The sequence below is a fragment of the Lepidochelys kempii genome, chromosome 11 (assembly GCF_965140285.1).
Source record: "Lepidochelys kempii isolate rLepKem1 chromosome 11, rLepKem1.hap1, whole genome shotgun sequence".
Lineage (NCBI taxonomy): Eukaryota > Metazoa > Chordata > Testudines > Cheloniidae > Lepidochelys > Lepidochelys kempii.
This window is the reverse complement of record NC_136390.1, coordinates 37,982,175-38,008,542: the sequence shown is the minus strand read 5'-3', so window position 1 is coordinate 38,008,542 and position 26,368 is coordinate 37,982,175. Positions and strand designations below refer to the sequence as shown.

General features: G+C 40.9%; 1 protein-coding gene across 3 annotated transcripts in view; it reads left to right on the top strand.

Moving 5' to 3' along the window:
- The window catches only part of STK39 (serine/threonine kinase 39), a 198,848-nt gene that overhangs the window by 63,701 nt on the left and 108,779 nt on the right, over positions 1-26,368 (top strand). For all 3 annotated transcript variants that reach the window (XM_073305735.2, XM_073305734.2, XM_073305733.2), the window contains 5 exons: positions 5,883-5,992; positions 6,084-6,185; positions 9,686-9,819; positions 14,086-14,134; positions 14,239-14,304. In XM_073305735.2, coding sequence (XP_073161836.2) covers positions 5,883-5,992; positions 6,084-6,185; positions 9,686-9,819; positions 14,086-14,134; positions 14,239-14,304 — 461 coding nt within the window. The remainder of the gene's footprint in view (positions 1-5,882; positions 5,993-6,083; positions 6,186-9,685; positions 9,820-14,085; positions 14,135-14,238; positions 14,305-26,368) is intronic.

Genomic DNA, 26,368 nt, shown 5'->3' with positions numbered 1-26,368 from the left:
AAAGGAAATAATTGGGCAGATTTCTAGCTGTACCTGAAATCACATGGCTTCAAGTGTAGGACATATTAGGCAATTGCTGAGACACTGACTTTTCTAAAACGTTAGTTCAAGTATTTGAGATCCACTCATTTTATAAGGGAATTACCCCAAATTCTATCCATGTGATTGCATTAGATTTTTGAAAAAGCGGTCTCAATTGATTTTGTTAACTTTGGATACTCTAACTATACTTTTGATCCTATGAAGATCATGCAGTCCTTCTCATGAGTAATACTGTGTTTCTTGCCAGGATTACCATATGTCTCTTTGGACAGTACATCACTGCGTCTTGCTGTAGTTAGAATCCCTGTGATTAGTTCTATGTCTTCTTTCCATTCCTGTCCTTGGCATTACTCTCGGTGAGTAAGCCCCTTCACTGTGCTGTGAAGTCATGCAGTGCATCTAGAATTAATGAAACTCCATGACTGTGTGGACATATGGCATGTATCCTGTGGCATGTGGTTTTTATGGCACACTTTCTAGCTAGAAGGCTATTCCACATCTTCACCTGGGGAGAATATTTGAATCTGAACTGTCTTTGCAAGTCCTGGCTGGTGTGCGCAGTTCCTGTAATGTGATTTGTTGTAAATCCAGCAATAAATGAAAGCAGAAATGCAAGATGAAAACATTTAAGGAGCTGAGAGTCATCAATTTTGATTTTTTACAATCTATTTTAAAAAAAAATCTTCTATTTTTTCAGCTTTGTGGGTGCTCTGTATTTTCAGTTTGTATGTATTTTTTCTTTCAAAGTCATAAAAATAGTCGCAATCAAAAATCACTTTTCGTTGAACACTTTATATGCCTCCCTTTGTTAACAATTACACCTGATTTCTATAATTAAAGGATTCCTGGCCACAGTATTGGTGGCTTTGCATAATAAAGTTCAGTTCAAAATGAGAAATGTACAAAGACAAAATGGTTTATTGTTTAATGTTAAATTTTGTAAACAATGATATTTGAAAGTGTAATTGCCCTTCAGTATTCTCGCTTTTTGCAAAGTGCTAAGGCTAACAAATACTGGTGCTCATTTGTGTATGACAAATGAGAAACAGAATCTATATGGACTTAGAAGCGTGTTAAATATTTAAGTAGGCTCTTCAATCTTCAAAGAAATTGAAGTGCAGGAAAGATGTGTAGTCGCAGACCCTGGGGTAGCGGAACAGAGTTGGCTAGGGGGAATGTAGCAAACCTTTTGTTGCATAGTTTGGAATTTTTAAAAATTCCAAACTTTTTTTCCTCTTTCTGTTCACTGTAAAGGAGAAGTGAAAGTTTTTCAGCCTACTCTTAACTAAATGGTTCTAAAATCATTACTGGCCCATAGTCCTATAGCCTATTAAATACCCATAAGATTGTAACATCTAGTGCCTTGTGCAAGAAATAATTAGTACTTCATCGATGTTTCGGCCTTCTAGGCAAGTCAAGCGTAGAGAATATAAAAAAGCCGTGGAATAAGTGAAGGAACAGAAACCCAAGTCGAGATAAGGAGCACACACTAATGAACAATCTTCCCTTGTTATCACAGTTGGAGACTGAGGGGGAACTGAAAGAAGGTATGGGCTGTTTGGTAAAGTTTTTACTTTAGTCAATATAAGTGACAGTTCTGTGGTAATCTTAGAGTGTGCAGCTTTAGTAATCTAGGGAAAAGGTCTTTCATTTCCACTTCGTATGTAGCTGTGGGTGCAAAACCCTTAAATTTCAGTAGGCAGGTCTTCTACTGTTCATTGATGTGGCTACGAATGACCACAGAACAGACTATGTTTAACCAGACTCTTTTTCAGATGCTTTTGAGGCTTCTCCTCAGTATTAATCTGAGTTTTAAGCCTGGGAAAGTAGCTGGGTCTTGCAGAGTGTTGTGAAGGTCTCCATATTTATTAGAAAGAAAAGGTTTAAAACTTGCCACCTAATTTTGATTTTGAGAGGAAACTTCAGCCAAAACAACATAGTTTTAGAGCTCTGGGTACAACGGGCACCATGACCTCTATATTCACCAGCATTTTATTACAGAGCAACCTCCTCTGAATCCAGGGAAAAATTAGGATCTCTTGGGTACCACAGTGTAGTAAAAGTTGGCAAGTACTGATTTAGTATTGGTGACTCTCTTCTGTCATCTGCTATATAATAAAATTGTCTAATGACTTTTTTTTTTTTATTTGCAAGAAGGAGTATAAAGTAGGTTTGTCACCAAATTTGAAATAATTGTGCGTGAGGTTAAAGTCAGAGCTAAGCAACCAGTTGTGCTGTGGCATCATCAGGGATACTGTTCCTGACAGCTTGTATTCCATCTGTGTGTGGGATGTTTGTGTAGAGAGCCTCTACATCCAGAAAACACCATCCTAGCCACCATGGAAGATCACCAATGCACTGTAGTTTTCTCAGGAAATCAGTGGTGTCATGGAGATAGCTGGGAGTGCTGGTGGTACAAGCGTTGGGAGGCAGGCCAGTCCTTGCACACAGACAACCCGCCAACCTGAACCATATTCTTGCTAGCAACTGCACGCCGCACAATAGTAACTCTAACTCAGGAACCAATCCATGCAACAGACCTCGATGCCAACTCTGTGCACATATCTACACCAGCAACACCATCACAGGACCTAACCAGATCAGCCACACCATCACCGCTTCATTCACCTGCACGTCCACCAATGTAATCTACGCCATCATGTGCCAGCAATGCCCCTCTGCTATGTACGTCGGCCAAACTGGACAGTCCCTACGTAAAAGAATAGATGGACACAAATCAGAATGGCAATATACAAAAACCTGTAGGAGAACACTTCAGCCTCCCTGGACACACAATAGTAATTTAAAGGTAGCCATCCTGCAGCAAAAAACTTCAGGACCAGACTTTAAAGAGAAACTGCTGAGCTTCAGTTCATTTGCAAATTTGACACCTTCAGCTCAGGATTAAACAAAGACTGAATGGCTAGCCAGCTACAAAAGCAGTTTCTCCTCCCTTGGTGTTCACACCTCAACTGCTAGAAGAGGGCCTCATCCTCCCTGATTGAACTAACCTTGTTATCCCTAGCCTGATTCTTGCTTGCATATTTGTACCTGCCTCTGGAAATTTCCACTACATGCATCCGATGAAGTGGGTATTCACCCACGAAAGCTTATGCTCCAGTACTTCTGTTAGTCTATAAGGTGCCACAGGACTCTTAGTCTGGATCTGTAAAAGTAGCAAACACAGCTACCCCTCTGATACTCTCTCTCCAAAGTGACTTGGGTACATGAGCTTAATGCCTGTTGACTTTCTCCCTGCACTGTACTCAGTGAGACTTGGGATCATCCATGCATATGCTGCTTTTGAAAATGGACTCATCCTAAGTCACTTAAATGCTTTGGAAAATCTTGCCACTCGTGTATTTAACTCACTGTGTGTGTGAGGCTGTCCCACTCCCACCATTCTTTCCACTTGCAAGACTCTTAAGAGGCTTCATAAACACACATAGTTAACTTCTCTTCCTTGGCAGCTGCCTGTACATTGCTACTGTCTCTTACCATGAATGTGTAACACTATTTGCTATCTAACTTCTTCAGTTTTGTCCACTTCCCTTTTCCCATTTGGTTAAGTGGCCTAACAATACAGGAAAATGTCAATGCTAAAGGCACAGTATTGGGTTAGGACAGGGGAAATCAAACCTCTCTGAACCTTTTGAGTAAACAACCGGTATGTTTTAAAGAATCTATATCTGAGATACAAAGCTACTCAGTGAAGGAACGCTTTTTGTTATGACTTTTGTTCTTGTTCCTCCTCTATATATGACTTGTCAAACACTGCGGTCTCCAGCTAGTTTAATATGCATTTGAAAGTTCTTCATATCTGTGAAGTCATAAAACAGAATATATACTTACCTATGGGGCAGTATTTGGGTGATTATTATGAAGCTTATGCACCAAATAGGTGCATATAAATAAAATTTTAAAAATGTGGTGCACAGGCTTAAAGATATAAACAAATGTGGCCTGAAAAACAAAGCTAAAACCAGCTCTCATCTGTATAACTCATTTCATGAAAAGTTAATGAATAAGCTAGAACTGAAATATAGACAACTAGTTAATAAAATAACATTTCTTCATACTTCAGTACTCAGTGCAGAATTGCGTGGTTAGATAGAAGGACTCTGTTCAGAAGACATTACCCATTACAGAATATTGACAAGTCCTAAAGCAGCAACTCTTAACCTATAATGTGTTATATAAAACAAAAGTGCTTCATGCAGCAGGCCCAGACTCTCAAGGATCTTGCTTTTAATCCTTACCAAACAAGTTGCAGGTCAGGTCCCTGAAAACCATATTTAGATGGCAAACTTAAATGCATTGTTTCTTCTGTGTTTATCAGTATAGGAGGGAACCAAAAAAGACAATCTACTTGTAATGCGCTTACTGGACGCACACTTGATAATGGTTTTGTGGAGAGTAATGACAAAGTATCAGTGACCAAACTCTAATCCCATTTTAAACCAAAGGCAAAATCGTAAATGCTGATCCCCATCAAAGTCAGTGGGGAAACGAATGTGAGTGGGTCCAGGTTTGGGTCTGTAATGTCTCAAAGCCCTACTTCAGTTATGCTGTTAAAGAACAAAAATGTATAATACACAGCCACATGTTGAGAAGACTGGGTTCAAGTGTGAGTAAACTCTTGAATTAAGGAGCGCATTCAAGTCCTTTGAATCAATTTTTAAAAAGTAATTGTTTAAAACAAGTTGAGAATTGCTTGCTTAAAAAGGAGAATGCATAAGAAGCTATGTTCGTAGCAACACCAAGCCCTTTAATGTTCTCTGTTCAAAAATGGTGTCTAATTGCAGGGTATATTAAGATACAGAACTCTGTAGTCCAGCATAAGAGCATCAAATGTTGCACCGATTTCACAAACTGTACGGATAATATAAAAATCCCAAATACTTCTAGAGGAAAAGACTGAAAATAATACAGCAGAAACAATGGTATCTATGTTCTGTAGCTGGTTCCTGACCAAGAATATAGCTTTTTTTAAATTGTCCCTGTTGCCTTACTTCATTCATGATTTTAATTTCTTTATTTGCTGTGGTCTCCAAAGATCTTTGCAGATGGGCACTTTTTTTTTTTTTTTTACTTTTTATTAAAAATGATAAATTGACAAAACCCAGAAAAAGTAAGGTACCTTAGAAGTAGGGTACAATGATAGAAAATAATACAAATTTGAAAACTTGGGGGCTCAATTCCCTTGGAAGGCAAATGGAATGTAATTGAATACTCTTCGAATATGCCAAAATTACTGGTCTTTTAAGATCAGAACAACCATACTGGGTTAGACCAATGGTCCGTCTAGCCCGGTATCCTGTCTTCTGACAGTGGCTGGTGCCAGATGCTTCAGAGGGAATGAACAGTACAGGCAATTTTGAGTGATCTCAAAATGTTGTCCAGTCTCCTCTACTGGCAGTTTGGAGGCTTAGGGACACCCGGAGCATGTGTCCCTGGCCATCTTGGCTAAATTGCCATTGATGGACCTATCCTCCATGAACTTACCCAGTTCTTTTCTTGAACTCAGTTATATTTCTGGCCTTCACAACATCCCATGGCAATAAGTTCCCCATGTTGATGGTGTGTTGTGTGTTAAGATGACCTTAACAGACGAATGTGAACAGAGGAAGATAAGGCTGTTATTCTGTGTCTCTAACATTTTTGTGTAGTTCTGCCAGCTGTAAAAGGATAACTCTTCAGCTGAATTTAATTATAAAAAAGATTTTATAATTGGACTCCTATTTTAAAATGTATATATATATTTTTTCTGTTTAGTTTTGGTATGGGGAAGAGGGTGAACTTTTAACTTTTTTTTTTTTTTTTTAAAATGTGTGTTCCAGATTTTGGTGTTAGTGCATTTTTAGCAACAGGAGGCGATGTTACCCGTAACAAAGTAAGAAAAACCTTTGTTGGTACTCCATGTTGGATGGCACCTGAAGTCATGGAACAGGTATCTTTATGACTAATGAAATGCACTTGTATCTTATGATGACTTCACATTTAAAACACCACACTAAAACTTCTTTTTTGCCCTGCAATAGGTGAGAGGTTATGATTTCAAGGCCGATATGTGGAGTTTTGGAATAACTGCCATTGAATTAGCAACAGGAGCTGCACCGTACCACAAATATCCTCCTATGAAAGTAATTACCCTTCGAAATCATGTATAATTTAGTGTTACATAAGTAACATTCAGGTCTTTACACGGAGTAAATTTCTGGCATTTCTCTTTTAATGACTTGGGATTGCTCTACTTTTAGCTTATTAATTAAGTCTTGTGTAGATTAAATGGAGGAGGCAAGATTGCCCAGAGCATAGAACTGGAAGATGGGATCCCTGTATTGTTCCTTGCTCTGTTTCTTCATGAGCAAGTTGTCATGTGCAATTATCTGAAAAGTGGCTCTGTCATTGTAGAGCTCCACGTGGTAGCACCTCTCTGACTTTAGATCAGATTTTGTTCAGATCACAAGTAATATATTTTTCTCTATAACTTCCAGCCTTTCAGGCACACCTTGTATGTAAAGGTCAAACTCTGCATTTTTTGGCTTGCACGTTATCACTAGTAACGAAGATTTTTCTAACCAGAAGTTAGCTAACAGTTCTGTTGAGGTGCGACCAAAAGAGGATTCACATTGCTTTATCCTAGCTCTGTTGGGTCTTCAGTGCTAATAGCAGTAAAAAGTAGTTTAATCTTGGAAGGATGTTGATACTAGAGTAATTGGTGTGTTCAAAGTCACTTCCTCGAGTGTGCATCTGATAGAAGTAGAAGGATGTCATTTTTAGTCACTTTTCTGATCATACTTTGTCAATCTGTAATATTAGAAAGATGGGCATGTAAAACACTTTGACATCTTCAAATGAATGATGGTGTGAAATTGGAAATTTATTATTCTCAAAAATGGCAGAAAGGTGCAATAACTGATCTTACATTTGCCAAAAATAAGATTTTATGTGCTGACTTTAGAGTTCACTAAAAATAATCTTAAATTGAGCGATTGAGGACTGCTCTGACAAACATTCTCCACTACATTTCATTCATAGAATTGTAGGACTGGAAGGGACCTCGAGAGGTCATGTAGTCCAGTCCCCTTCACTCCCAGCAGGACTAAATATTATCTAGACCATCCCTGACAGATGTATGTTTAATCTTCTCTTAAAAATCTCCAATAATGGAGATTCCACAACCTCCCTGGGCAGTTTATTCCAGTGCTTAACCACCCTGACTATTAGGACATTTTCTTAATGTCCAAACTAAATCACCCTTGCTGCAATTTAAGCCCATTGCTTCTTGTCCTGCTCTTAGGTAGATAAAAAGGTTGTTATAAGGAGGAGGGAGAAAAATTCTTATGTACTTGAAAACTGTTATGTCCCCTCTGTCTTCTCTTCTGCAGTCTAAACAAACCCAATTTTTTAAATCTTGTCTCATAAGTCATGTTTTCTAGACCATTAATCATTTTTGTTGCTCTTCTCTGGACATTCTCCAATTTGTCCACATTTTTCCTGAAATGTGGTGCCCAGAACTGGACACAATAAGCCAGTTGAGTCCTAATCAGCGCGGAGTAGAATGGAGGAATTACTTCTTGTGTCCTGCTTACAACACTCCTGCTAATGCATCGCAGAATGATTGTTTTATTTTTTTGCAGCAGTGTTATACTGTTGACTCATATTTAGCTTGTGATCCACTATTGCTCTCCGATCCTTTCTGTAGTACTCCTTCCTGGGCAGTCATTTCCCATTTTGTTTCCCTTTTCCCATTTTATTAAACAGCATCGCCATCCCTGAGCTTTACTTCAAAAGATTAAGAAGTCTTGAAGTTAGCTTGATCTTTGCTTTTCTGGGAAACAGTCTTGAGTGAATTTTAGTAGGGAACATTTTAAAAAGGAACATTTCTCAGATGAAAACTGAGGTAGTTACTGCTGTTTCATATTCTCCTTTAAAATTACTAAATTAACATTTAAGAATGTAAAAAGTAATGTTCTGAATGTAGAGAAACTCCATAACTTCATTTCATTTGTTTTTAATATGCTTAATTTACAGCAACTACTGTACATAGCAGTATGCCTACACAACCCTCTCAGATTGATACATTTCTATCCAAAGTGTTACAAGAGTTAGCTGCCATGGCATTTCAAAAGAGGAATGTGATGGTTTTTTTCCCCCCCAGAGTTTTTTTGCTTTAAACTCAGTATAACACTAGTTGATTGCTTGTAGCAACTTCACTATTATGACTCTTCTTTCATTTTACCAGAATTAAACTGACTAATCCTGATGTGAAGGCCTGGCAGAAATTTTTTTCAGTATTGTACAGTCCTGCTGTTTTGTTTTGTTTTTCCTTGTCTCCTTGGTGAATAGTAAATTGTCTTTTGTTCTCTTGTCAAGTGTACTCGTCATTGGTCTAAGAGGGTTGTGTGAGAATGCTTATATGTACAGTGGCTGCACACATGAGTGCAGATTTATGTATTTATGAGGCTCATATTAAGAGTTTGATTTTTAACTAAACAACTTTCATTTCAGTGAAACTATCTCATTGATGTATTGATACAACATAAAAGTCCATTACAGTACATGGAAAAACTCATTAGCTGAGCCTGACCTTTGTTACCTTTTTTATATTAAATTTCTGTTCAAGTAGGCCATGTTTTGATGTTTACAATGCTCTTCTCTCTGGTAACGAACTTCTTTATTCATGTGTTTCTGCTAATTCCAGATTGCTTTCTTGGTTTAATGTTTCGTAAGCTCCCCTCTTACATTTTTTTTTCATTCATCTCCTCTGCCTGCTATTTGATCAAGGTCTTCATTATCCTTTTCTGGAGTTGAAACAAGCTGATCCAAGTTGCAGGGCCTCATCCTTCAAAGATAAATTGCTTCCTCTTTTCCCTCACCCCCTTTTCCATCCCATGCTTTTCCCGTGTGCATAGCTACCAACAACAAACTTTCTATGTAAATATTTTAGCACGGGTCACTTGCAGAATAATATAGAAACAATTCTCTCTGTCCTCCATAACTTTTACAAGGTGTCCAGATGCAACTTATCTGGGAGCAAGACCATCCTAGGGATATTTCCAGACCTTTATCTTCACAAATGGGTGGCTTTAGCTATATGCTATCTGTGTGTTCTCCAAGGTCAGACGTGTGGCATTGTGGGTGATGTGCCACAGGCTTGGTTACAGGTAGGGGGAGAACTGGTTTTGAGTATTGCCTGTCAGCCTTTATAAAACACAGTGCAAAAACCTATGCCATCCCTGACTTGCCACTCAACTTTTTTTCATTCTTTTTAGAATGGCTTTTCTGTTTCTTTTGGAATCTTTTATGATAGACTGAAGCATTTTGGTCTTCAGGACTTTTAAATTATTTCTGGAGACCACCAACTCAGAACTAACAAGTGGGTTTCATAGTATGTCTGAACATCACTTTGCTCCATCTATTTCTGATACTCAGTGAAGGTCTGATAAGTGAATGAACCCCATAAATGTCAGAGTAATGTGTACAAATTTACTACCCTGTTAAGCGTTGTGTGGTGCCTCAAGATGTTTTAAACAGGAACTTTCTATTTTTGGTGGAATATTTGTATCCTATTTCAGTTATTATTGTGTTGTAATTTCACAGAGACGCTTACCATGTCACCTTTTTGGTTTTACTATAGGTGTTAATGCTGACATTGCAAAATGACCCTCCCACTTTAGAAACAGGTGTAGAGGACAAAGAAATGATGAAAAAGTACGGGAAATCCTTTAGAAAACTAATTTCACTATGTCTTCAAAAAGACCCTTCCAAAAGGTATGGCTTTTTTGTTGTGTAAAATGGAATTAGTCCAAAATTCAGTGAGGACTATTTTACTTTAAAAATCCTTGTTATGAATTTTTTCTTAAATATTTATTTGGAAAATCCTTGAGTTTCCTAATATTAGGTCTTTGGTTTGGGGAGAAGGAGTTGGCTTTTAACAAACTTGTTGAAGCTTGATGATTAACTTGGTGTACTAGTATCCAAATATTCTACTTCTGTTATGCAAAGCACTTCTCAAACATTTTGAAAAACCCCAGTTCCTGCCCCGAAGAGCTTACAGTCTCTCATTTGAAACAAACAAAACCCCTCACTACTACTTTCAAGCCCATGTTAAAGATTATGACCATGCTGATCAAGTTGAGCTTTTACTGTCTGAACATACTGACTGTTTGAGCCTAAACCAGAAAATGCTGTTGGCCTTCCTTGTTCTGAGATGAGCTTATTTCTAACTCTACATTGTCATTTGCGCTGTGTGACAAGATTATTTCAAGAGAGGGTTAAGGTGTTTTTTATGTTAGAAATAAATAATGTAAACAACTGAATGGCTCTGAGCTAACTTGAAAATTATATATTCCCTCTTTCTTTGTTTCTTTCTGAATCATACATTTCTGCTCCATTTTTGTGACTGAAATACTTCAGATAATTATACTCTTTGTTCCAAAACTGTTGGTAAAGTCCCACAATGATGTCTCCCATTATCCTTTTGATAGCGCTTTGGATGTAAATCCATTTTGTATGTTTCTCTTGCTTGGACACTGAGAGAGCCACATTCTGTAATTAACATGTTTTCCTAATATGTTTTAGAAGTTACAGTACTAGCTGTACAAAACAATTCTCCTTGTCTGAGTCACCTGACTCACTGCTCTCTTACCTTATTTTCATGGTGTAATTTGAGTTCAGTGGTATTACAATAGTGTAAAATTAGAGTTATATAGTTGTGAGTCAGACTTAGTGAGCCTGCTGTAAATCAGGGTAAATATGGTCAGAATAAGGCTTAAGAGCTGAGAGCAGAGATAATAGATAGATCAAGAATAGTTAAGAAATAATAAGTGCAAACAAGACCTTTTTTTTTAATTTCCCAGAACCCCTCAGAATTCATCCTCTTGGCTCAGGAGATCATTTGTGTAGTATCTTCAGATTCCCCAGACCTTTATAGTCTGTCTCATTAATTTTAAGCCCTCAGAGTCTGGTTATGCTTTAAGCATAGTCCTACAACTTGCAGACTGCTTAAATACATTTTAGTGTTTTCTTTAGATTGAAACATGTTCTGGAAAAACAACTTTTATTATGGTTATAAATTACTGTAGAAATGGCCAAATGTTTTGAGGGCATGATTAAACTGGTGATTGTCCCTAGGAAGTTAGCCGTTGCTGTAGTTTTCCCTGTCTCTCTGTATTTGGAGTATCTGCTGCAAACACTTGATTCCTCACAGTTCAGTTCCCAGTGGTTAGCTGTTCTGCATTAAGCATACCAGCGTGTGACCATCAGGGTGTTAACGTTCCTGGTGACTCTGCTTTTTTAGTGTAAAATTAAACTACATTGCTAGTGTCTGTGCATGGCTCCTGCTGTTAGATCTGACTACAACGGATCTTTCAATTTTCTTTTACAGCTTCCATTAGTCTGCCCATTTTTAAAAGGAAACTTCTAGGTGACTCTCTGTACCACATGTGGAGGATGTGAACGGGGCTTATTTAAATAATAAAACCTTTCTTCCTGGTCTCTTCTTCCCTTTCTCTCCAAAACCTTATACCACATCATAGAATCATAGAATATCAGGGTTGGAAGGGACCCCAGAAGGTCATCTAGTCCAACCCCCTGCTCAAAGCAGGACCAATTCCCAGTTAAATCATCCCAGCCAGGGCTTTGTCAAGCCTGACCTTAAAAACCTCTAAGGAAGGAGATTCTACCACCTCCCTAGGTAACGCATTCCAGTGTTTCACCACCCTCTTAGTGAAAAAGTTTTTCCTAATATCCAATCTAAACCTCCCCCACTGCAACTTGAGACCATTACTCCTCGTTCTGTCATCTGCTACCATTGAGAACAGTCTAGAGCCATCCTCTTTGGAACCCCCTTTCAGGTAGTTGAAAGCAGCTATCAAATCCCCCCTCATTCTTCTCTTCTGCAGGCTAAACAATCCCAGCTCCCTCAGCCTCTCCTCATAACTCATGTGTTCCAGTCCCCTAATCATTTTTGTTGCCCTTCGCTGGACTCTCTCCAATTTATCCACATCCTTCTTGAAGTGTGGGGCCCAAAACTGGACACAGTACTCCAGATGAGGCCTCACCAATGTCGAATAGAGGGGAACGATCACGTCCCTCGATCTGCTCGCTATGCCCCTACTTATACATCCCAAAATGCCATTGGCCTTCTTGGCAACAAGGGCACACTGCTGACTCATATCCAGCTTCTCGTCCACTGTCACCCCTAGGTCCTTTTCCGCAGAACTGCTCAAATAAGCAGTGGCACATTAACCACATCAAATAAGCGTGGCACATTAACAAGCTAAGCAAGCTTTCAATCAACATAGAATTTGCAACTTTGTGTGGACACTCCATCTCAATTGGGTTATAATCGCATTTTATCTTAAACCCATGCAACTTTTGTGTGTAGACAAGCCCTTGTGACCTTCCTGAATTACTGTAGGTGGTTCTTACATTTTAACCACTCATAGACAAATGCAGTGAGGCATTAATTGGGCTTTGTTTGGGTTTCTGTTCAGTCTTCTTTATCCTCTGCAGTAGGGATGATATAACTTATTTTTTAGTTGAAAGTCCACTCTTCCATTGAAAATTAAACATTGATTTTGTGAAAAGGTGTCTGTGTTTTTTTGTGCAAAGTTAGAATTTTTCTTCCCTTCCCTCCATTGAAAAAACTGAATGCCCAAAGACCAAAATACTCTGATTCAGATATGCCACCATGGTGCTCATGGGATTTGTGGCTTGGTTCCCTCATGTCCCCAGTCCCTTCTATGGGCCATGCTTCCCAGCTAGAATACATCTCCTATAATGCACCTTGGCTTAGGGACTCCCATGATGTACCACCTCCCCTCACCATGAAGGGGGTGGTGGTGTATCATGGGAGACCGAGCCCATAATGAAGAACAGGAACATCAGGTACCTGAGCTACAACTCCCCTGGGGCACCACAGCAGCATTTTCAAATCAAAGTGGTTTTTTTTTGTTTTTTGTTTTTTTTTAAATTTGTGCTGAAATATTTCGTATCTTTTGGTTGAAATTTTCTATGGCGGGTGGGGAACCCAATTTCTGGACAGCTCTGCTTGACAGTAGACAAATATATTGATAGGTCCTCTGCTGTACCTCTAGGCAAAAATGGGCAAATGTTGCTCCTCCTTATTCAGAACTATAGCATATCATTAGGGTAAACAATGAAGGTTGTGACTTCAACTGCTGCAAACTTCAAAAGTGTAAATTCAGGGGGCCCTGGGAGGAAGATCGCTGAACAGAGAACTCCAGGGACTAAAAATAGAACATAGAGCATTTGGCCTCTAGGACATTGCATCAGATTCTACGTGTGCGTCTAGGGACTGAAAGCTCTGACAGTGCTGTTTGGTTTATGAAACAAGTTAATAGGCTCAGTCCAGTTCCTTGTGAACAGGTGTTCAAATCACTGAAATAAATGGCAATTGGTGCTTACCTCACTATTGGGAAAATTTTAATGATCTTTTCATCTGTATAAGCTGATTGCTTTTGAGCAGGGGTAGTCAATAGGTGGACCACGGGCCAAATCTGGGCCACCAGATGCTTTTTTGAATGGACTCAATATTTTTTTTATTTATTGTTGTTTTTTATTATTTTCTCTGGAGTCTGGACCTTGATTATACCTTAACAAAAAATTTGGACCTTGACAAAAAATAATTGGCTACCCCTGCGTCTGGAGCATGGTTTAGGCACATGGGCTAGGTCATCTAGGGAAGCATGCATGTCTTTTTAATGGTTTAAAAGGAGGTTGTAAGTCTTGGCTTTTTAATCCAGCACCCCTCACAAGCACTAAATTCATTTTAAAGAAAAAGATGGACAATGAAGGACAGGATATTGATTTATATCCAGTGCTTTCACCATCTCCCAACGTGTATAGTGAATTAATACATATACCATTATGGATTTTAAAATTAATTTTGCAGCTAGCATTGCTATTCATTCAGCACTAATTCAAAAGTACCATGTCATTTCATGAATGTCATGTACAGTATTCATTAGGAGGGATCTCTGTTTCTGCTCTAATTTATTATCGATCTTTCAGGCCCACAGCAGCGGAACTTTTAAAATGCAAATTCTTCCAGAAAGCCAAGGTAAAATGCTTAATCCGACATGTAAATCTGCTCTGTTTTACAATCTATGTGAATCTCCTGTTTTCCTTGAATTGGGTTTAACTGTCCAAATGTTGGTTTTTCAGAATAGAGAATACCTGATAGAAAAGCTTCTTACTAGAACACCTGATATAGCACAAAGAGCAAAAAAGGTAAGGTTCTTCACACTTTTTTTTCTCTAGACAGTGGAATAGGATATTGTCCAGAGACCAGCATGAGGGAAGACTCAGTATGTTGATTTTTAACTGTCTGAATGTAGCAATTCTCTCACTAACCCTTCACAGATGGTGACTATTGAAAATGAATAGCTTCTGAGGTTGAGCTTTCTTCAAAAAGTCTTAGGTCATTTTGACTTCCTTCCTTATTGTGCCTTGTCAAGGTGGTAAGATGGGGGAGAGAGTTTTTTTTCTTTACATTTTTAGTTGGAAAGCTATAAAATCAGGAAAATCCTTAGTTATTAGGAGGTACAGAAAATGTTGAGCATATAGGTCCACAGACAGAGGAAATGAAGTCATGAATTCAGGACACAAAATACAGAGTTAAGAACACAACAAAAAATATTTACAAAGGATTACCTGGTTAGTGTGCATTTCCATGTAATTATTATAAGTCACAAAGACATCAGTAAAAGTTGTTCAGTTAGGAAGAAGCTGGCAACAAGGCACTTCCAGAGAGGAATGCTTGTTCTCTTCCCTGACCCAACAGACTTGTTGAGCCACATGCTGCAAGGCTTTGCTCTTCTCTTGGGCTTTCTGAGAGGTTGGCTTGAGTGGGAACTAAGGGCTAAGGTGGGAACTCTCTTCAGGAGTCTTGTGGCTATTGACCCAATATAACTTGCAAGAGCAAGGGGTTTTTCATCATAACTATTGTAGAAGCCTCTAGAGTTCAGAAAAGACCTTTTTCAGTGAACTCAAAAATATATAGTTTAAGTTACTCACTCTTAATTTTTTTTTTTGTTCCCTAATAAACAAAGGGCAGGGCTGGGACATAGAGGTCTGATCAGGTCTAACTTTTAAAGCTGGACCCAAACGTGACTAGACTGACGTCATTCCTGAGCCTGAGAGTGTAGAATTGTTTCAGCTCTGACAATTGTAGGGTATTTGTGCTCAGGGAGCTATGGGCAAAGCACTGGAGTTACTGCCTGCAGGTGAAGGTGGGGTGTTCCATGACCAGAGGATCAGTGGGACTTTTGCCCTCATGGAAGTTCAGGATCTGCGGGAAGTGATGAGTTCAGCACCGCTCATTGGGAAAGCTGCCTTGTCTGCAGGGACCAGCAGGTCAGCAGTGGTTTGTTCAGACACCCCATCTCTGCGATAAGACCAAGCAGCTGGAGCATCTGCTACCTAGCAGTGCAGGCCCAGGGGTTATTCCCCCTTCTGTTCATTCTTGTGAGGTGGGGAGAGGGGCACCCTCCCCTGAGCAGGCTCAACTTGCCAGCAGCACTAGGATGCTTCCACCCACCTGGGCAACAGCAGCACCATTACTGCCACAGCTCTCCTTAGAATTAATCCTTGTCCTGCTTCCGGGAGTTTGAATCCTGTTGCTCCACCAAAGTCATTCCTGCTTGGGGTACCGTACTTTCAGAGGGGGGGCAATGGAGTCCTGGTCAGACAGGCTGGGGAGCAAGGAGGACGTTGAGGGGAGGGGGAAGGGATGGAAAGCTGGGCAGCACCTGGGGAAAGGAGTGGGGGTCGGGAGGAGAAGGCAGGGTGAAGGGCTGAAAGGAGGAGCAGGAGAATAACTAACATAGGCTAAAAAGGAAATCTGATAGGGCTTTAGGAAGCTGGAAACACACACGCGCACGCACACCCCCCCCCCCCCGAGAGTGTCCATTCCCATTGGGTTAACAAGACCCTACTAGAAATCATTGACAGGCAATAGGGATCTGAGGCAGGTTGGGTGGTGGTAATATTCTAGAGGAGGAGAAGCAGCTCTGGAAATAGAGTGATTGGGAAATAGTGGTTGGGAAGAAGTAGGCAGTGTTAGAGATGGAAAGAAGGAGCAGGAGGACCCAGAGGCAGATTGAGTAAATGGACTTCTTTATTGCGGTACTTGTTCGCCTCTTTTATCTCAGTTAATATGTAAATACCTAAATTTAATACAGCACCCCCAAAACCCTTGTTTGATCGTTTGAATGTCCACATACTGAATATTAATAGCTATATACTAAATATAATTATACCTGCCCCTGTTTACTGTTTAGAGCATTAAGCATATTATACAGACCTTTTTATCTTGAAGATACATTTCTTTGCAGTAACTGTAGCCACAAGTTCCCTTAATCGGCAGTTCACAGGGGAGGGAGGAAGGGGCCATGGCCCCGAGGTCGTTTATGTATCTGGGGGGTGTAACACTTCTTCGCACAAGGGTATCCTTCAGACAACCATATTCCTCATGCAGCTGCAAAACTTATCGATCCTTAACCAGGGAAGGGAAAAGGATGGCAACTTTATCTATCAAGTGAAGAAATAGTGCTTGCCTATGCCGCACTCCCTATTACTGTGAAAGCGGTTACCCGGGTCTTTACATACCCCAACACGCAGGAGGAATGGAAGACTTGGAGGGAGCTCAGTGAGCACCACATCTCTTTGCCCATGTGGTGACTGCAACATGTGTTGGAAGGAGTTTTTGTAATTTAACTTTAAAAGGGGGGGAAAAACAGGATTTTTCACTTTATACCACAGTGGGAATCACTATAATCTTCTATCTCCGAAGACCCATTTCTAAACCTTTATAGCACGGGCCACATTTTATATAGTTTGTCTCCTGACCATGCAGACCAGCCTCCCCTCTCATTCACAGTCCCATAATATCTGAGTCAACTGCAGCAAATTCTCATTAGGAAAGCATTTAATGGAACTTTATCTCATAAAGTAACGTTTCATTTGGAGATGAGAAGCCAGCACAATGCTAGCTCTCCGTGGACGGCCATTAAGTACTCCCGAGACCATAGTTTGGGCACCTCTGCTCTTAGATTCAGGGTAAACCCCAACACTTCCCTTACCTCCTTAGAATTGCGAAGAAAACAGACAGTCCTGAGAGCTGTAAATGCCATCATGTACTAAAAATGCCAATAGAGTAAACATCTGCCAACTGCAACATAAACTGAAAAATGTTAAGTTTTCAGCTAGTGAAGACATTAAATTATTTAAGCTTTAATTCACTTACAGTTTTTAGTTGGCTGCTATTTTAAGATGCTATAAAATATAAATCTATTTCAATAGTGAATTGATTGTTTAAAAATATTTTATAAATAGAACTTGAGCAACTAAACTTATGCAACATGTGAAATGTCAGTCAGAAATCACTTTTCGAAGAACCCATAGGCTAGAAAGGTGGGGAAGGCAAGTCGTGTCATCAGTACTTTAAAATATATTTTAATAGGGCATTTGGCATGAAATGCCTGTAATTGACTTCCATGCCAATCCTGCTAGTACAGGTATAATAATGTAATTTCTGTTGCATCTAAGATATGTGTGATCAGTTTGCCTCGCTGCCCAGAACTCTGGCCTTATTCCACTTAGTTAACCTTTTTCTCTTACCTAATGTCCTCTTTTATTTTGCTGCTGCTGTTCTGCATCAGCACTGTTTGTGCCTATTCCTTTATTTTAAACCTGGTTCACATCAGCTTGGTATAATCCTAAAGACACCATCTTTAAACAGCAGCTTTAAATGAGTGGGGAAAATGTGCGAGGCTGTAAAAAGTGTAAACTTACAAAATTGGGATTTACAATAGATATCTACTCCCCAATCATATGCCCCCCCCTTTTTTTGTTTGTTTGTTAATTTACTAGTTCTAGGTTATAAGTTTTCTACAGAGTTAACTTTGCATTTTGAAATAATCTCCTCCCTCTTAGCATTTTCAGACAGAGTAATGGTAGCCGGACACTTTCTGAATTTGATCATGTGAGAGAAGTGTGACTTATCTTCCACCCTCCCATTCCCCCGTAAAACCTAGTTTAATATACGTTAGTACTGATTTTCCTGGCAATAGCATAATACTAGGAAACTTCTTATTGGCACTCCAACTCAATATAAATACATTTATAACAATTCTGTGTATCTTGAAGTCGGGTTGCATTTTGTAATGTAGAATACGCATGCATCTTTAGAGGTCATAGTGGAAAATAAAGTGACATCATGCAGGTGTAATTGCACTAAGAGCCAGGGATTGGTGAAAACAGGAATCTTTAGGCATTGACCCTCTTCTTGAGGGTAGGAAACATTTTTCAAATAGTAACTGGAGGAAGGGTGAACATTAAGCTCAGAATTCGGATGGTCCTCTATTCCTCCCACCTCAGCCATCTCCCTTCCTCCGAAGGCCCCAGGAGTTTATCTTTTGAGATTTTTACAGTGGTTAAGAAGTTAGTAGAAAAGGGAGTTGGTCAGCCTTGTCCTGTTCAGAGCAGGCCTACCAAGTGCTCAGAGAAACCAGATGAAGAGTGGAACCATCCGTCCTGAGACATAAGAGCTGAGTAGGGAGTTGGATGAGGCTACAGTTATTAGGCAACTTTTCCAAAAGACTTCTTTATCTTTTTTGAAATCCTGGAGACTGCTGTGTCACGAGGCTTGAGGCTGGGGAAGACTGTTCAAGTGGAGAAATAGGCATAATAAGGAAATTCTTGTCTTAAGCAAGAATGTGGTTTCCATTATGACTTTAAAGTTTATTCTTTTTTTTTTTGCCAGTCCTTTCCATGTGTTGTGTTTTTTTTTTTAAGATAAGTTCCACTGTATTTTTTCAGGCTTATTAGTATTGTACATTTTCCAAATATATAACTGTGCATCCAATTTATGAGCAGAAGTACACTTTAGAACTTGGGGCCTCATCCTGATCACACTGAAGTGAAGTCAATAGCAATACTTCAATGGGAGTAGGATTTTATCCTCAGTTTAAATAAAATACAACTCCAAGGAAAGTGTCTTGATTCCTTTGTGGCTAGACTGATTGTATTATGCTAAAAGGAAAAAAAAATTACATTATAGGGTGCTATCAAATATAATACTGAAAGCAAACATTATTACTAACAAATTCTTCTAAAAGAGAAAAAAAACCAATCCAAACAACAAGAATATTAGCTTCTGATTGTGTCTGAATTAACAAGTGGATGGAAATTGAATGAGATCACCACAACACAAGCTTGAAGTTGATAAACTTTATCCTGACCCTGCAATTTCAGGAAGAGGATTGCTGTGAGCCATGCTGACCCTGGGACATGTATGAAATAAACTGCTGTCATAAGATATGTGGAAACCAAAACAGTGAGTTTCTGTTTTTTTCGCAATATGGCACTTACACTGTCAACGGAAGCCTTGGAACACTTGTGGGTGTTGAGCTTGAGTCCTCTCCAATCCTGAACTTGCAGAATCAAACCAATCTCATGAACAAATCCAAGAATTTTGAAACTACTCACCACCAGTGTTGGTGCCCGAAATGGTCCATATTCCACTGCAACTTAAAGTTTTTAAGTGACTTTATATCATACAGCAATTAAAATGGCAGCCATTGTATACTGTCCATCACGATTTAAAAGCACCTACATGTTTATCTTCATCATAAGAACCTACAGGTGATGGTTTTTCAAACTTCACTTCAGTGAAACAGTGATTGTCTCTTGCATGCCAGTGTTGACCTGATGGCTTGTTTAGATGTTTCTAGCAATAGCTCTGATGAGGGACTCCAGGGTTGTTTGAGTCTCTCTGTGATTGAAACAAGTATTGATGGGCATGTAAACTGACACAAATGTACTCAAATCCTTAACTATTGTGGATTTTTTTTTTTGTAACTTTATCATGAATCTCATGGTGGTTGGAGGCTGCTCTTTTAGAACCCCAGTTCCTGAAATTAAATAACTGCTTGAGAATAAAAACAAAACAAAAACCTTAAAGTTTCTAGCCCTTGTGGTTGCAGAGAAGCCCAGAATCATAAGCTGTGTGCACTCGAAAGTTTCAACGCTGAGAAGGCAAATAAGACCCCACTTATTTTTAAATCTTGCATTATTTTTAAACCAATCTCATGCTACCTTTGGGCCTGACTCATGACTTCAGAATGGTTAGCATTGGCTGTATCTTGGGTTAATCTGTTAAAGATCATGACAGTGAACACGTGTTCTAATATCAGAAATGTATTCTGATGGCACAAAGTGTTAAATGAATTTTGTGGTGGTGGAAAAGTTCTGGAATGAAAATTGTTGAAACAAGCCTTTTCTTCACAGAAGGGGTTGATTCTAAGCAGTGGTAGTGTAAGCTTCTTGTTACCTGTCTTAGCTCTGAGAGGGCTCCTAGCCTAAGGGGATAGCTAATTTTCCATGACTGTTCAGTCCCTGGCCTCTTGCCTGTGAAAGGTGCCAGTTGTGGTGGAGTTTCTAGGTGTGGGTACTTTCCTGCTAAAGAACTGGATTGAAACCACCAACTCCCCCTGTGTAGGCCACCAAGCACCAGTGTGAGGTGTTGACTGTCACTAACTGTGCTGGATTTGAGCCAGGGTGCTGGAGGGTGGACGACTCTGTAGCCCCTTACTCCTCTCTGAAGGGACTGAGGGCTGTAGGACTCTAATCTAGAAGAGGCCAAACTGAACAGACGTTGCTCAGGATGCACGTACACAGTTGACATGGAGGATTATCTCAAATTTTGTAAGTTGTCTCCAACTACTGTTTTCCTAATATGCTGTAAAACATGGTGGAGGAGTAGGTCCTTGTGCTTGCTTAACTTGGTATGGGGACAGTCAAAGAACCCAAATTTATTCCAAAACGTAATCTGTAGGTGTGAACATTGGTCGGGAAACATGGGAAGTGGCCTGCGCGATGTTTCTTTGTTTTGTTTTTGTTAAACTGTCAAGAGGCGTGGGCAAAGTAGCTTAGCTCCAGAAGGGATTATAGTTGAATTTGAAGGATGAATCGGAAGCAGTGTTGCCCAGTGATGAGCTGCCAAAATCTTAACAACTGGTTCCCTCCTCACCCCACGAGGGGATCGTTGTCCCCCCCCCCGTACCCCTCGGACTCCTGCCCCATCCACACCCCTCCCCTGTCCCCTGACTGCCCCCAGAACCGGGCAGGAAGGTCTCGTGGGCCACCGTAGTGGGTGCCCACCCCACTCCTAAGAGCCAGAGGGACCTGCCGGGGGGCAAGGTGGGGAGTCCCAGAGGTGCTTACCTGGGGCACCTCCCAGGAAGCATCCGGCAGGTCCCTCTGGCTCCTAGGGGCGGGGGAGAGTAGCTAATGGGGGAGCAGGGGGAGCGGCCACTCCCCCCACTGATCACATCAAAAGTGGTGCCTTAGGCGCCGACTCCATGGGTGCTCCAGTACTGGAGCACCCAAGGGGAAAATTTGGTGTGTGCAGAGCACCCACCGGCAGCTCCCCGCGCTGTGCCCGGCCCCAGCTCACCTCTGCTCTGCCTCCTCCCCTGAATGCGCCGCTCCACTCTGCTTCTCCGCCCCCGCCCCCCAGGCTTCCCGCAAATCAGCTGTTCACGTGGGAAGCCGGGGCAGGCTGAGAAGCAGGCAGCAGTTTCGCACTCAGGCCCAGGGAGGCAGAGGTCAGCTGGGGCGGGGAGGCGCGGAGGGCCGTCTGCACCGCAGCAGGTAACCGGGGGGTGGGTGTTCGTGGGTGCTCCGGGGCTGGAACACCCACGGGGAAAATTTGGTGGGTGCCCACCGGCAGCTCTGCGCCCGGCCCCAGCTCACCTCCGCTCTGCTTCTCCACCCCCTCCTCCCCGGCTTCCTGTGAATCAGCTGTTTGCACAGGAAGCCGGAGAGGGCTGAGAAGCAGGCGATGGCTTCACACTCAGGCTGAGGGCGGCGGAGGTGAGCTGAGGCGGACGCAGGGGAACCGCTCCTCGCCTCAGCTCACCTCCGCCACCCTCAGCCTGAGTGTGAAGCCATCGCCTGCTTCTCAGCCCTCTCCGGCTTCCTGTGCAAACAGCTGATTCATGGGAAGCCGGGGGGGGTGGGGTGGAGAAGCAGAGCGGAGGTGAGCTGGGGCCGGGTGCAGAGCTGCCGGTGGGCACCCACCAAATTTTCCCCGTGGGTGTTCCAGCCCCGGAGCACTCACGAACACCCACCCCCCGGTTACCTGCTGCGGTGCAGACGGCCCTCCGCGCCTCCCCGCCCCAGCTGACCTCTGCCTCCCTGGGCCTGAGTGCGAAACTGCTGCCTGCTTCTCAGCCTGCCCCGGCTTCCCACGTGAACAGCTGATTTGCGGGAAGCCTGGGGAGCGGGGGCGGAGAAGCAGAGTGGAGCGGCGCATTCAGGGGAGGAGGCAGAGCAGAGGTGAGCTGGGGCCGGGGGTGGGTTGGGGCGGGGAGCTGCCGGTGGGTGCTCTGCACACACCAAATTTTCCCCTTGGGTGCTCCAGGGAGTCGGTGCCTAGGGTGCCACTTTTAGCCAGTTAAATTTAGAAACCCTTTTAGAACAGGTTGTCCCTCGCAGAACAACCGGTTCTAAAAGGGTTTCTAAATTTAACAACCGGTTCTAGCGAACCAGTGGGAACCGGCTCCAGCTCACCACTGGTGTTGCCTGCACTCACTATTTTATTGCAAGTCTCCGAGTGTATGTATATAATAATTGAAAGCTCCAGCTTCTGGAGTTAAGTAATAATGAGAGCAGAGATTTTTTTTTTTTTACATAAAAACAAGTGAAATAGGTTTCTAATGCTCATGGTTGTAGAGAAGCTTGGAAAGGTTCAGAAACCAAAAGCTCAGAAACCAAAAGAAGGCAAAAAATTTCATTATTTCTTTAAAAAAACAAACAAACAAAACTTGACTTCTTGAGACCTGACTCTTGCAGCTGGAGATGTGGTAGGAGCTACTGGGGGACTGCTAGAGAAGTGGAACTGGACAATATGGGAATAATCTAGCCAGAGGTAGAATTTATGGGAGAATGGATATAACTGAAAAATATTCCTTGCTCAATAATTGAAAAACCTAGTATGGGGCTGAACACTTGGGGGTTGATGGGAACAAGCCCTTAAAATAGGCATGGCTAGAAGAGCAGAAGATAAATTGGGACACGCTGGAATAGTGGGTATGTAAATATTGGGTGAGAGCTCTGTTCAAGGCTTGGGAAGAAAACAGCTGCTGGGCTGGGTGTATTCAAAATGTATATGCACAGATGCATATAGAATATGAAGTTCAATCAAAAAAGCAAATAAACAGCTCTGAGTTTTAAAAGGTTTGGATTTCTAACCATATAGTTTAATAGTCACATGTCCAGGAGAGGGCAGCAGTGCATTTGTATTACATTGATTTAAGTGCAAAATAAAAATGAAGTGTACTCTGCCTTCTACATTGACATGGTAATAATTATAGTTACAGAAAGCATTAAGTTAGAAAAGGCTTTGGTTCAGGGGTGTAAACACTATTGCACTCATTAGAATACAAGCTTCTTTTTGATAATTAATTCAGACACATTCAATATGGAAACGGTTTGCGTCTCCGTGTTTATTCTCAGGTACTGTGAAAATGTCTGATTTCAGCGTCCAAAATTGTACTAGAGCTTTCATTTGAATAAGCTTATAAAAATAAAAAAATATTGAAGAATGAACTTAGGCAAACCTTATCAAATCCGTGTAGAGATGCAGAACTCAAATTTGAGGACTCTTGTGATGTATGCAAGAGGGAGTAGAGACCTTTCATTTTGCTATTTTAGTTGCAAAGGGAGGAATTCGTGTGACACCTAACACAGCATTCTCAAACCTTTGAGCTTTAGTGTAACTTTTTATGTTAGTGGAAGTTATAGTTAAGGTTGCATTCAGCTATCATCCTAGCCCTTATTTTTTAGGGCATGATCCTAAATAACACATGATGGGGCATAGTGCTTGTGGTCAGTTGTAGTACTTACTGTAGTAAGCACTTTATCTTGTAGGGCCCTATTGAAGTCAGTGCAGGTTCTATCATTAACTTAATTGGTGCCCGGATTGTACTTGTATTGCTGCTAGGATCACGGCCTTAGAAAGCAATTGTGCAGTCGGGAAAACTATAAGTAAGGCAGCATTCAACTTCCATCATTATATATTTTCTAAGAAAGTGGTTGGTTGGTCACTTAGACATACTCTGAAGGGTAACACATGGCGAAGGGGATTTGAAAATTTTGAACATACATTTCCAATTACTTCTCAAACAAATAAAAATCTTTGCTAATGATTCACCATCACTCTGATTATCTATATGAGTAGCTAGGAAATGGATCTCTAGAGCTTCTAGGTCTAGGTCTGTACATCTTTGGCTGAACTACCTATTTCAGCAATTAGTTACCCCTTTAATCTGGTTTCTTTCCACTCCTGTCCTTAGCTGCTGGGCTGTAGTACAGTAACTTACTTTGAGATTCGGAAAAACAAGTGAATGGCTCTGTTCACATATATGAATTAGCCATTAGGGGGTGCCATGAGAATAGCTAATTTGAGATTCCTGTGTTCAGGCTGTCTCTTTTTTTTTTTTTTTTCTCTTCTCAGAGAAGCATTCAATCTTCACTACCCTAAGGACTTAAATTTCCAATTCCTCTTCCATACAGCTGCACATTTGTGCCTAAAAGATGAAATATTTCAATGAAACCATATGAATTGGAGAGATGTGGATGACTTACTGTTTTTAAAAATGACAATGGAATTTTATGTAGTGGAACTAACAATTGGAGAAATATTACTTGAAAAAATAAAATCAGCACACTTCAGGTAACGTGATAGTAACAGAAACCAAGATCAGATTTTTGATCTCTAAGCTTGTTTAGGTTGAGTATAAACACGTCTGGCTTAATTCTGCTTTCCAAAATGAAGCATGTGTTACAAATATTGTGGGAAACATTCCGTTCTTGTTACACACAAGCTATGCCAGGTGAAGCAACATGGAGCCTCTAGTCTTAACTTTGATTGCTCAAAGAAGCATTATTATTGAGAAGAGGAGTTGGGGACCAAGTAAGAGGGTGGATTGGGCAAAGACCTTAGAAAGGAAAAGGAGGGAAAGCTGGACAGCCATTTGAAGAGAAAACAAAGGGGACCAATGGCAATCTCTTGTTAGTACTATTACCTACAAAGGTTCCTTAGTCTTACCATTAATATCATGATTCAACATTTCCTTGTTTGCTAGGGGAAAACAAGAACCTCTTCTGCAGTACTTTAGTGTTTGTAAAGCTATTGGCTGTGAAGTGCTTTGTTGTGGTGCAGATGAGCAGAAAGGCGCATGGTTGCAAAACATAAATTCTTCATTAGTGGTAATCTGGTCATCACTACTTCTGCGAGTAGTGAAACCTGCGATCCTACCTTTTTTGCAGCACAGTAGAGGTGAGTGCTTTGTTAGGGTTAACCCCAAAGGGGGGGACACTGGGCTGTCTGTCTGTTGATAATAGGTGTCAGCAGAGAGTGCCACTGACTATGACTCAGTCTTTGTTTCTGCTTGCAGCTAACTATGCTCGGTGCCATTTCAGAATTCCCAGGCCTTCCCTGTTTAGTGAAGTTTACAGCACTGACTCTAAGTGCCCTGTAGCACATCACAGCAAGTAGTTACAATTTTAAAATTTGAAGGTAGGGCTTAGGACATTAAACGTTGGGTTGCTTCAGTTACTTGCGAAAGCTCCCTCATTTGGAAAGCCTCTTCTACTGTGAAAGGAGACGTAGGGTTGTGTGAATCTCTTGGAAGCTTGAAGTCTTGCAAATGATTTGTGGAGACTGATGAAAGAAGTTTGTTCATGAAGTTACAAACTAGTTAAACTGGGTTTTGGTTTTTTTATTTTTTTTTGTTTCCTAGGGCAAGGTGAACAGTTTTTTTTTTTTAAAGATCCCTCTTCCTCCTTATCAAAAAGATAGACTGGCATAGATGATATTGGGGGAGGAGGGCAGGATATCCTATGTCAGGTTTTCACTTTTCTGAAGACAAACTACCCCCACATGTCCTGTTCTTAGGGCAGGTCTACACTACAAAATGACTTTTTGGTACAACTGTGTCGCCCATGGATGTGAAAAATCCACACACTTGAGCAACACAGTGATACCCACCTAAGCACGTTTTAAGTGTAGACCTGTCCTTATTCTCTTTGACTTAGTTCTAGTTTTCCTGGGTATTTTTTCTCCCCTTACAGACCCTCTCTACTCTCTTGCTCCACTTTGTTTATTACAGTGTCCCCCGTGTGGAGTATGAAAATGTAATGTCCATGTTTGAGTGGCTGCTAAAGATCTTCCACCTTCAATCATTTTAATTAAATGTAAACACTGTGTTGCCTTGCTCCTGCTGCA